This window comes from Myotis davidii, unplaced genomic scaffold (assembly GCF_000327345.1).
Source record: "Myotis davidii unplaced genomic scaffold, ASM32734v1 scaffold392, whole genome shotgun sequence".
Classification (NCBI taxonomy): Eukaryota; Metazoa; Chordata; class Mammalia; order Chiroptera; family Vespertilionidae; genus Myotis; species Myotis davidii.
In genome coordinates this window covers 765,201-778,091 of record NW_006284244.1, presented here as the reverse complement: position 1 = coordinate 778,091, position 12,891 = coordinate 765,201, and the positions used below count along the sequence as shown (strand labels likewise).

The 12,891-nt window shown below is 36.3% G+C and overlaps 1 protein-coding gene across 1 annotated transcript in view; it reads left to right on the top strand.

Annotated features, from left to right (window-relative positions):
• Positions 1–12,891, top strand: part of ANXA10 (annexin A10) — a 43,365-nt gene that overhangs the window by 17,135 nt on the left and 13,339 nt on the right. The window contains exons 3-5 of the mRNA XM_006754271.1: positions 8,413–8,526; positions 10,357–10,447; positions 11,671–11,750. Of these exons, the coding sequence (XP_006754334.1) occupies positions 8,413–8,526; positions 10,357–10,447; positions 11,671–11,750 (285 nt within the window). The remainder of the gene's footprint in view (positions 1–8,412; positions 8,527–10,356; positions 10,448–11,670; positions 11,751–12,891) is intronic.

The window sequence follows — 12,891 nt, the reverse complement described above, 5'->3', positions numbered from 1 at the left end:
TGAGGGCCGTTTTCAGGCTGGCCAAGCCCCGCCGGTGTTGGAAGCTCCCAGCCTCTCCTTTTTTTCTTTTTTTCTTTTTTCATTCTGGGATTTATTTACCTTCTATAACTGAAACTTTGTAGCCTTGAGAGGAGCTCAGAGCCAGCCAAGGCAGGTGGGAGGGAAGTTTGGCTTCCTCCATCATTAGCCACCAAGCCTCCTGCTTGCTCCAGCTCCGTGGCTGCCTGCCACCATCTTGGTTGGGTTAATTTGCATATAGTCTCTCTGATTGGCTGGTGGGCGTGGCTTAAAGCATAGTGAAGGTACGGTCAATTTGCATGCTTGTCTTTTATTAGTGTAGATAGTATTTGAAATAGTATCTCTCTGGCATTGTCTACATTCTTTCCTCCTATAAATCCTACTCAAAAAAAGTTTTTTCTTCCAAGTTTCTTAACCTTATGTTCATATCACCTATTTCTTATTTGTGTCTGTGGAATTTTTTTGTCATTTTTTTTCAGATAGTTCTCCAATTTACTAATTCCATATTTAGCTGCTTATTAGCTATTCTTTAAAATATATGTTGTATTTTTAATTGTAGAAGTTTTTAATTTCTAGAATTTCATTTGCTTTCTTTTCAAGACTATCTTTTTTTCATGGTGTTCTTTTAGATTGTTATTGCCTCAAATTCATGGTCTTGAATTCTGCTATTTATAGAGTCCACCATCTATCCTTCTGGAAAACTGATTCTAAGTGCATATCATGTTTTTATTATAAGAACATTTAAAGTGCATCTTGCTTTCCTCAGTGAGAATTATTTTTTTCTGAAGAGTAATAGAATTTCTCTAGATTTCAGAATTCAAAACCATTAATTTTGCATTTGCTTATTCTTGGTGTCCCCAAAGAATCACCAGCTCAGGACTAATTTTCATGATGATTTATTGTGATGGAGTTCTCAGTTCATATGGAAATTCAAGCCCAAGATCTATTCTTTTGAGTTCTCAGAGAAAATATTCTTCAATTCAAAACCCAGGCAATAAGAGATGAACTTCCTACCCATCTTTCAATGCTGAAAGTTACAGATTTTCAATCTCCAGGTAGGAATTCGTGTACAAGGAAGGCTGACAAGTTATACACAAATTTTCCACTGTGAATGAGTTGGTGCCGCTAACCCATTATGTTGTTCAAGGATCAATTATATTTTTTTTCTTAGTTCACATCTTTACTGAGGATGCCAACCTCATATAAGAGGTTTCAGACTTAGTTTCCCCTGTTACACTGGCCCCATAAACATTCTCCAGTCCTTGTACAATATCTCACATTGGGCTTTGAAGTCCCAAACACATAGTTATCACACCAACCTCTACTTTCCCCCAGTCACATGAAAGGTTATCATCAAGATGAGCTCATTTGCTTATCTTCTGGTTTTCATCTCTCTCCTAGTTTTTACACCCAAGAGTTCCTCTTTCTTCTGAGATCAACTAGACCTTTGAATCAATGTGTGTTATATTTTGTTGTTTTTGAGGGGGAGAGTTTTAGCTTTTATATAATGATTCTCAAAAAAAGATTATCATTATTATTAGACAAAGATTAAAAATTCCAATTTCTATTAAAAAGTGAATCACTAAATAAACTGTGAAAACATCCCAAAAGTGAAGGTGTTCAAAAGAATATTCACCTTGCACAAATGTTTCTATAATATAAAACTGTCCAAGTATTTACACCATAGATATTGGGTTGGGTAAAATTAAGACAAATTCTAAGTTACACTTTACACTGGCTGACATCATTAAATGTTTAAACAGTAAGTATTATTTTTTATGATAATAGGAGAAAGCATATAAGTGGAAAGCATATAAAACTATAAAACTGTTCCCCTGAGCATATCCAGACACACAAAATGTTAGTCACACTTCTACTTCTTGCCCCTGGTGAAACATAATTAGATAAAAGAAAGAGAAACAAGAAAGAAACTGCCATTTTACTTTTAGCTTAAGTGGAGTGGTCAGAAGAGCTGCAATATGGGTAATCTGCAGTTTCATCAGCTCAATTTGAAAAGCAAGGACTCATTAGCTTAATGCAGGGCCAAGCTGCGATTCCCACAGAGTCCCTTTAAGGCAAGTCTTCGGCAGCCAAGAAAGCAGAGACAGCCAGGCTGGGGAAAGTCACACTCCAAAGGTTGCCTGTGCAAAGTTATTTATATAACTCCAAGTGAGAATTTAAGACTCTAATTAGAGAACCTATTTGAAGGCTCCTCTTTGAACTTGCAAAGTTTAGCTATTCAAACATATTATTTAATACCTATCTTCCCAACTGAAAGTAATACCTCCTTCTCATGGTCCTGACCATATCATACTATTTTCACTGCTGTAGCACTTAGCATTTTTTGCGTGGCAGGAAAATTTTAATTTCTGTGTTTCCACACCCTCCACTACATAAAACTGCTTGTTTATCTTTTGAACAGCCAAAATGACTTCAAACACATAATAGTTGAATAACAAGTGGTCCTCATTTTGTACTGATTTTGTGAGTGTTTACAATTGTGTAGCAGGCCCAATTCTGTGGGCCAGGAAGGAGCTATGAATAAAACAGACCAATAGCCCTGCCACGATCGAGCTTGCATTCAGTAAAATGTGTCATGTCAAAAGGTAATAAATATTGTAGGAAAAAGAAGACACCTGGTGAGAAATACAGGAGGTGTTGGGAGACCAGGTGTAACTTCTAGTAGTATGACCAAGGCGGGCTTTGTGAGGAAGGCAGGGAGGGATGAGCCATATGACTATCTAAGAAAGACCATTCAGGGAAAAGGGAAGGGCAAAGGCAAAGACTCTGAGATGGGAGCAAGTCTGCTATTCCAGTCAGTAAGAAGCTCACTGAAGGTGGGGCAGAGAGCTCAGGAGCAAAGAGAAGAGTAAGAGGAGATGAGGGCAGAGAAGTGACCAAGAACATGTCATGAACCTTGTGAACAGTTTATTGTAGGGGCTTTGACATTTGAATGCAATCAAACACCTGGCATGTTTGCTTTATCCTGCGGTCAACTACACAACAATAACTGTAGTTTATCCTGGAGTTTAGAATGAGAAAGAAAGGGCATTTTGTGGAGAAGAGTGACTAATCACTAATCTGATTTTGTATTTTTAAGGGATCACACTGTCAGAGGCATTGAGGGGAGAGAGTGGGGTACAAGGACAGAAGGAAGACTCATTTGGAGGCTACTACTTTAATATAGAAGAGTAGTTAATGCTACCACAGTAATATAGGTAGTGGGCTGAACAAGGTGTGTAGCAATAAAAGAGATAAGGCATCATCAGTTTCTGGATGGGCTTGTAAGAGACAATAAAATTTATGAACATTTGGGTATTATAAAAGTTGTGAGATATGTAATAAAGTTCTGAGGTGGAGAGAGAAATTGAGATAGACAGAAAGAGTGGGGAGACTGGGAGATAATCTAGTATGTCATTTTTGATCTGCGGTAAATTACTTAATTTTTCTTGAAAGACAAAAAGAGACATTTTTGAGTGCCTCATATGTGCCAGAAAATGTTTAAGAATGTCACCTAAGTTAAATATTTTTATACTTAGATCAAAACTCTGAGGTAGGTGCTCTTACTATTTTCAGTTAGACACAAAGAGGTAAGTAATAGGTTACTTAGTGCAATTTCACAGTTGGTACTTTGCATAGTCAGGATTCAAACCTAAGCACTCTACCTTCAGAACCTGTACACTCTAATGACATTAGATGATATCTGATAACATTGATTTCACTGAAATTTTATAATTTTATTGCAATCTTTTATAAAATCAGTTTACTATACCCATGTACACACACACACACACACACACACACCTGAGTTACAAAACAAAAATACTAGTATACTAGTGCCATCTAGTGGCATTACTAATCTCCATCTACAATGGAAAATATACGGAGGTGTTCAGTATCAGTATACATAGTAAATGAGGAAGTATATACAGTAAATGTTTGGGAGAGAGGATGATCAAAGAAATGTGACTAAAGATTAAATAAAACACGTTTGCAATTCCTAAGCAATCTTCAGCTTGAACAATTTTGTTATTCTTTAAATATAATCAGTAAATTATGGGGGTTGTTCCCCATTCATTCATTTCTTCTTTCACTGGTTTATACAGTTATTTGTACGTTATATATACTTTATCCTCTGCACATTTTGTATACTGCACACTGTACTAGAGTTAAATGATGAATTTAGGAACATTTATGAGCAAATCCACATTCTGATAGACTTTGGGAGGAAATCAATGCAAATCATATGGTCATTAAAATCTAGTATAAAATATGGGAAGATAGAGCAGTGCTGGCAAAGAATTAATCAACTTCACTCAGAATTAGAGGAAGACTCATAAAGGAGATAATTCTAATATTCCTACCTTTTCACCAACTGCCAAGTACCATGATTGATCTGTTTGCATTTAAACCTTCAAACCACTGCCATTAAATTTAAATGTCCATAAATGCTGCATTCACCACCTATGTGTTATGTTCATCACCTTGCTGATATATGACTAGTGACTTCCTAGGACCTACAGAACATAAAGAGACTAGAAAGCCAAAATGCTTGATTTAAAACACAGGCTCCATCACTCACTTGTTGCTTTGTATGGAAATTGCTACTTAAGCTCAACATGCCACAGTTTCCTCACCTGTACAGTGGGATGATTGTAGTTCCTAATTCATAGGGTTGTTGAAATAAATTATTATAGACAGTGAGCAGTGTTAGTGGTTATTATAATCATCACACTCTTCTGCCTGACCTTCTTCACGTTTCATGATTGGGGTCTTTCCACTCTGAACTTGAAGGGATATAAGAATAACTAACATTCAAAAGCTCATTTAAAACAGATTTTGCTTGGCCGATGTGGCTCAGTACTTGAGCTTCAACCTCGGAACCAAGAGGTCACTGGCTCAATTCCCAGTCGGGGCACATGCCCAGATCGCGGGCTCTATCCCAGTGGGGACTATGCTGATTCATTATGTTTCTCTGCCTTCTTCTCTTTTTAAAAATCAATACAAACATTTAAAAAGTACATCTAAAACATTTAGATTTCAAAACAATTCAACATTTATTTAGAGCTAGCTTATCTTTCATGTGAACCTTTTATTCTACCCAAGCCAGTGCTTTCTCTGTCCTTAAATATTGTCTATTGTTGATCTCTCCTATGCCTTTAACTAACTAAATCATCTTTCAAGGTCCAGCTCATATCTACACTTCCCATGAACCCTCATTTTACTGATAGCATCTTTCTTTTATGAATTTCTATAACTTTGTGAATCTCAATGAACTGCTCATGATAGCCTCATTTTGGCCTTTAATAATATGTACTAGAATAGATTATAACTTTGCTTTAAGTATGTACATACTGTTCTTTTCTACTTCAGTGATGTTCAGTTGGAGTAAAGGAAAGAGCATCCCACCTCCAAACAGAATATTATATTAAATTTATCTGAATAATTTTCCAAACTCTTCCTCTCAACTAGAATTATCACATGACCCCACTAAATTGGTGTCTAATTACCGTATGGCACCAATATTAATGTTGGATGTACAATTCCCCTGCAATATACTAGTATGCAAACAATGCTAAAATATACTAAATTGAAAGGCCTCTGATTCCTTTTAAGTGGCTTTAAAAATTTTTTGTATATATATGGGAAAGTCCATATAGAAAAGAAACAGGTGTTGTATCCTAAACTTTTTTTAAAACAACGAAATGACTAACTGGAAATTATTGAAGGAAATAGTTCTAAAGGCACAAGTCTTCTAGGCGATATCCCATTTTGAAATGTTAAAAGGGGTAGGATAATAAAAGTTAAATTCGCTAACTTTAATTACGGTCCACATCTCTGAGTGATGCTTATTGAGAAACCCGTCATTTAAAGAAGCCATCGTCGTTTGCTGAATTAATGGAACACAGGCTCAAAGCTGCTTTGTCACCAAAAGCTACACTGGTTCCTGAGTCCCACAGCGGCGAGGATGCACCACAACACCCAGTTCTGCACCGTGAGCCCCGTTTCAGACCCACGTGCTCTCCGAGTGGAGCATTCGTCTCCTTGGGTTGACTTATTCACACGACAAATGCAAAGCACACAGACCCTTCTCTTTTACCGACTCCTTACCTTCTTGGAGGGTGTCCAAGTCAGGGTTATGTACATGCATTTGTACGTGTTTGCCTGATAGGTGCCTGAGCCAGGCTCCTTACTGAAGAGTCCGAGACACGGGCCTCAGCACTGGAATCCCCATCCGCTGCGGGCCCTAGAACTCCCAAGATCTCGCGAGATCAGCCTTTCGCTGTGAAGAGTGAATTGGCGGCAGCTGAGCTGCACGCCAGGCAGATTAGTCCATTATCTGAGCCACTCCTAAGGCTCAGTGAATCCGAATCCATCCTTTCCCTCCGTGTCCACACACCAAAAAGTATCTCAGTATTTCTTCCTCTCTCCTCTCCATATGTCGACCACAGATACACATAGAGAGGATTTTAAGAATTAGCTCACATTATTGTAGAGACCGGCAATCACAAAATCCCTGTGCTTCGTCAGCAGGCCTGGGGAGGATTTGCAGTTTAGTTCCAAGGTGTGCTGGCGGAATTCTCTTCTCCTGGGGAGGTCAGTCTGTCTCTATTAAGGCCTTCAACTGACTGAGACCCACCACATTATGGAGAATAATCTGCTCTACTCAAAGTCTACTGCTTTAAATGTTAAACCCATCAAAACAAAACACACACAGAGAAAAACCTTTATAGTAATATCAAGAATAATGATTGACCAAATAGCTGGGTCAAGCATTGACACATAAAATGTCACCATGACACAAAATGAAGCATCACAAATGCCTTCTCTACCTCCCATCACAATACTACTTGTCTTTTGTCTAAACACGTCCCAATGCCCTAATCCTGAAAGTAATTCAGATAAGAGATCAGAATGGATCTCTTATCTGAATTATTTTCACCCTCTTGTACTACTGCTTTAGGAACTTATGTATAAAATTCTATCGAAAGCCCTAGGAAGTATATTAGCTCACATTTTTACTTATGTTATCTTGGGTTTGTGGAATGTGAATCTCCTTAAAAACATGGTCTATGTTGTATTTCTCCCTCACTTACCACCATGTCTGGGAAACAGTATTAAATAAATATTAAAAAAATAGTCATTGAGTTCCTGTGGATGTGAGAATATAAGCTTTACAAGCTCACATGCTCATATCCGTTTTATTTATTGCTGTAGCCCCAGCACTTGGAAGAGAGCCTGGTTCAAAATAGCACCTTAAGAGCTATTTGGTAGAGAAATTAGAAAAAAATCATTGGCAAATAATGAGGAAATTAAATAGAACATAAGCTCCAAGAAAATGGAGATTTTATGGTTTTATATGTACTCCAAACACCTGACACAACTCTGGCCATAATTGTTCATTAAATGAATCGCATTGACCCTAACGAAAATTCAACAGATTCGCTGTATTACCAATTTTCACCATGTGGAAGAATGCTTTTACTCACTGAAAAAAAGAAAAATCAAATTATAGGAGAGGTGCTGTTAGATATAAAATAAAAACTATAACTATTTTGTTTATATTGTATTACAGCTTATTATGCCTCACTGGGATCTTTCACTTGCATTCTATTGTTGAACCACCTCAGAACTAAAATATTGCATATTTTAAAGTAACATTAAGTGTACTTCATACATTTTAGCAAGAAATGATAAATTTTAAACAGATATATTTTAACTGTACAAAAGATAAATTTAACATACATGTTTTTAAATACCCATCCTATACTAAATAAAATAAAAGTCAAAGTAAAACAATCAATTTCATGCTTTTATATATGTCTTAAAAGGACAAAAATTCAGCATGCTTGTATTAATTTGGCTATTTGAAGAAAGGTCTAAGATTACTAAAATCTTTCACACAAGCTTTTTGGCAATAGTATAACCAGGAACCCCCTGCTAAGAAAGACTGCTACAATAAAATAACAAAATAAAATAAATAAAATAAAATGTGTATTTTATTTAAGGACTAATGTTTTATTAATTCCACACAAGAAAACTAAGAACTCCTAACCAAAATGTTTGTAGGTTTCAACTTTTATTTATCTTCACACTGAGGTCAAAATAAGATTGGGCTGAGATCAGGGAAAGAATATTGTTCCCTGTTCATTGACTAGAATATCCATACAGATGACATCTCATGGTGAGATGTGATTACACCAGTCATTTTCAAACCCTCAAGTCCATCATCTTGTATAATCCATGTTTATATGTATGAATCAAAACCAGACTTGTTATTAAGTGAAATGACATGGAAAAGGAAATTTTACTAGAAGACTTTATGCAATTATTCCATTTCTCTTGTATAGTTGGTAACTGATACAATAAAAATATTTACTTTTTCCCTCATAGGACCTGATTGGTGACTTGAAGGAGAAGCTTTCAGATCACTTCAAAGATGTTATGGTTGGCCTCATGTACCCACCACCCTCTTATGATGCTCACGAGCTCTGGCATGCCATGAAGGTAGTGGTCTAATGCAAAAATGGCCCTGTAATAGGCACAGGCCTTTAGTTTGGTAGGGAAGAAAGTGCCCTGTGATGTTGTACATATGATCTGGAAGAACAAAGGGAATATCTGAGCAAAGATGAGACCATGGAAATGCTGTGGTCAGGAGAAGTGGCCCTGTCAGGAGAGGGGTCCTCTAGAGATCACAGGGTGGGATTAGCTTGTTCTTTTGTTATACAGATTCAGACTTCCTGGCCCCGCTGAGCTACCAAAAGGAAAAAGTAAATAAGCTTCAGGGTCTTATTCAGATTCTCCCTCCCCACCATGTATTCTTATATTAAGGGGAAATGTTACCTCACTTGAATCTCTTTACATTATTTGTAAAAAATTTGGCTTATCAAGTAAAAATAGGATACTGAGTTGGACACAATATATAGATGGCATCTTTATTTGGATATTTTTGTGATCTTAAGTTAGTCCTTTACCAAAAAAATTTACTCAAATGTATCTAAATTTTACTTCTGAAGGATTAGAATCTTCTTTTTCACAGGAAAATAATTTCTATACAATAAATCAACTACAGATTTGTTAGAAATTTTGTTGACTAGGGATAGGGAACAAAAAGAGTTTTTACTTCTTTCCAAATGTTGACATTAAACACCTGCAGGACTGTTGAAATCATTCCAATACAATGCCTGCCAATGACCAGATTACCACCATCTGTGAACAATGTGGGACAAGAAAGAGGAAAGGAACAAAAAATTAAGGGAGCCTGGATTTTAGCCGTCGTATATTTGTAGATCAGAATAGGCACTGCATAAAATTCATATGAATTTCAACTAATTGCTTTTTTAATGTTACATATGTCAATTACTACATCTTGCAAAGTTATTAGCTTAAAAACTATAAGAAGGAAGTCATGTTACTGTTTAGATCAGTGGTTCTCAACCTTCTGGCCCTTTAAATACCGTTCCTCATGTTGTGACCGAACCATAAAATTATTTTCGTTGCTACTTCATAACTGTAATGTTGCTACTGTTATGAATCGTAATGTAAATATCTGATATGCAGGATGGTCTTAGGCGACCCCTGTGAAAGGGTCGTTCGACCCCCAAAGGGGTCGTGACCCACAGGTTGAGAACCGCTGGTTTAGATGAAACTGTAATATTTTTTCTACACCTCATAGAACAGTAGTAAGAATTTCTGAAGCTTTTCTGAAAAAGAAGTGCTGTCTTTAAAATTACTATCAGAGAAGAATACAAAGCTGGGCAAAATAGACTTACAGTTATGAATCTCAAAACAGAGGTTATTCTTGTATTATTATTTATTAATTATTGTATTGATTTCCATATGAACAACTGTAAACCTACTTTTGCCCCACTCTGTATATCCATTAGACTGCAAGAGACCATGGAAGTACCCAATTCAAATGTTTAGGCAAATGGTACAAAATTCCATATCTAGGAAAAGGCAGGGAGCGGTCCCTAATCATGCTTAGGAAATTAAGCACCTAGGCTCTAATTTCAGCTTGCCAAAAAATTGATATTTGAGCAGCAAAAATCGGTGTCCTGAGCACTGTTTAAATATCTTTTTCCACATTATTTAGAAATGCCCATGTTGTTTTATTCTAAAGGAAGGAACAGGTTTCAAATAATATTATCTTCTCCAACAGCTGGTAAATAGCAGATGCAGACTGAATTGGGCTTATCTTGAACCTAAACACACTTCTGATGGCATCTGCCACCTCTCAGAATTCCAGAAAGCTGTATCCCTTTATACTGACTGCATAAGGTGCACTATTATTCCCAGTGCAAATACCTTGATATTTCTCTTTTTCTGTCTTTCCAGGGAGTAGGCACTGAAGAGAATTGCCTCATTGATATATTAGCTTCAAGAACAAATGGAGAAATTTTCCAAATGCGAGAAGCCTACTGTTTGCGTAAGGAAATACACATATGTACACACATATCAACCTTATATTTTTCAAATAACAAGAACGAAATTATTGATGTATTTTAAAGGATTTTCTAAGACACTTATATTTGAAATATAAAAACAATAAACTCATTAAGTAAAAGTGATGATTAGGGTATGAAAAATGAAATGATTGCCCTGGCCGGTGTGACTCATTTGATTGGGTGTTGTCCTGTGCACCGAAAGATTACTGGTTCGATTCCCCATCAGGGCACATGCCCAGGTTGTGGGCTCAATTACCAGTAGAAAGTGTGCAGGAGGCAGCCAATTGATGTTTTGGCTGTCACATCGATGTTTCTCTCTCTCTCTTCCTCTCCCTTCCGCTCTCTAAAAATAAAAAATCTATATATTAAAAATTTTTAAATTAAAAATGAAACTATTCCCTAGACAATTAAATGAAGTATTTTTTTCCAGGAAAATAATTACAAGTTTCTATGAGGTGAATGTTTACATTAAGACAGGAAAATGCCCAGCACAGTGGTTCAGGGATCATTTTAACTCTTACTCAGGAGAGACCAGGTACATAGACAAAATAAAGCGATGTGCAATAACTGCTCAGCTAATTGTACAAATATGGGTGACTACTTCACTTTATATACATTTTATAATCACTGTAATCTACCTCAAAATCAGATTTTTCCACATTTTTAAAGTAGACGGGTTAACTATTTTCATTTTCACAAAGGTTTAATGCATTCTGTATTATGTGACACTGAATGTCAAGAAAGTGTCCCAGGCAGTCTGCTACATTGCATTTGAACAAAAACAAATCTTTCCCAAAGGGAATGAAGAAAGACCCTTCACTTAAAATATTAAAGTGAGACAAAGCACTGGGGGAAAGCTCTGGGCTGAGCAGAAGTCTATGGAAATATAATTTATCATTCTAAATTTTGAGAATTAGAAAACATGAAATGACTTCCAATATTGTTTTTCAACTTTGGAATGAAGTTAATAGATAATATGTTTTAAGAAAACAGACCCGTGCCAACGTTCCTGTTATGTGGGTTAACTGTTTATTGGCGCCTTCTGAGTAGAAGGTATTAAAGGACAAAGAAATATCAACAGATCAATTGTATTTCCTTTGTTTTCCACTCTCAACTGAGGAAGTAGCATTAACTTAGTCCAAGTGCATCGATATATGATTCTATAATAACTCACAGCTTTAACATGGGTGTTTTTCTTATTCAGAGTACGGCAGTAACCTTCAAGAAGACATTTACTCAGAGACCTCAGGACACTTCAGAGATACTCTCATGAACTTGGTCCAGGTATGATACTCAAAAATTCACACTCTTTTGCACTATTAAAAAAAAATAGGTATGTTTCATTTTCAAAAAAACAAAACAGAAACCTCCAGTTTAACAGTAAATTCTATATGATAATACTTACTAAATACCAAATCAATTAAATAAACTATAATAGAAACATGAATTAGGTATAGAAAGAAACAAATATAAATAGTACACCATCTCTGTAATTTTGCTATCTTCATTTGGGGGGATTCCTATGTCAAATCAAAGACAGAAGGTATGGTTTCCTTTAATGTGATGAAAAACTTCATACTGCACTGTACACATATTTTGTATGATTCAATTAGCGGATGAATAAATATATTAGCCAGGTTAGAGCACAAACTAACAATTCCATTCATTTCCAGAAATCATGGATTTCAGTTCTTTGTGTGTATGTATGTGTGTGTATGCCCACGTTATTGTTAGTTTTGAATTACGAATAAAGAAGTACAAAAGAAAACATTGAGGAAGCCAAGTATATGTTGCCCCAAGTTGAGGAGAATGGTAATTCATACTGATTGGGTTCCTTCAAATTGTTCAATTGAAAAGAGTGGCACAGTACTAAGCAAATCAAATTTAAAATTTTGTTTTTTTAAAATATATTTTATTGATTTTTTACAGAGAGGAAGGGAGAGAGATAGAGAGTTAGAAACATCGATGAGAGAGAAACATCAAACAGCTGCCTCTTGCACATCTCCTACTGGGGATGTGCCCGCAACCCAGGTACATGCCCTTGACCGGAATCGACCCTGGGACCTTTCAGTCCGCAGGCCGACGCTCTATCCACTGAGCCAAACAGGTTTCGGCTCAAATTTAAAATTTTAATTAAAAACAAAATTAAGAATTTGCTTTATTGTGTTTTCTATTTGATTTTATTTAGATTTGCATGGTTTGGCTGCATAGTTCATAAACTGCCCATATTACCAATCTCAGTGAATCAAGTCCTATTCTGAGGATTCTAAATCTAAAATTGTAGGGAGAAACTAAGATGGCGGCAGAGATAAACACCGGGAAATTAATGCCACACACAACAATTGATTAATACCTCAGAGAAACAATACGGACTTCATCCAGAACCACAGGAAGCCTGGCTGACTGTAAACTCTAAACTAGAAGG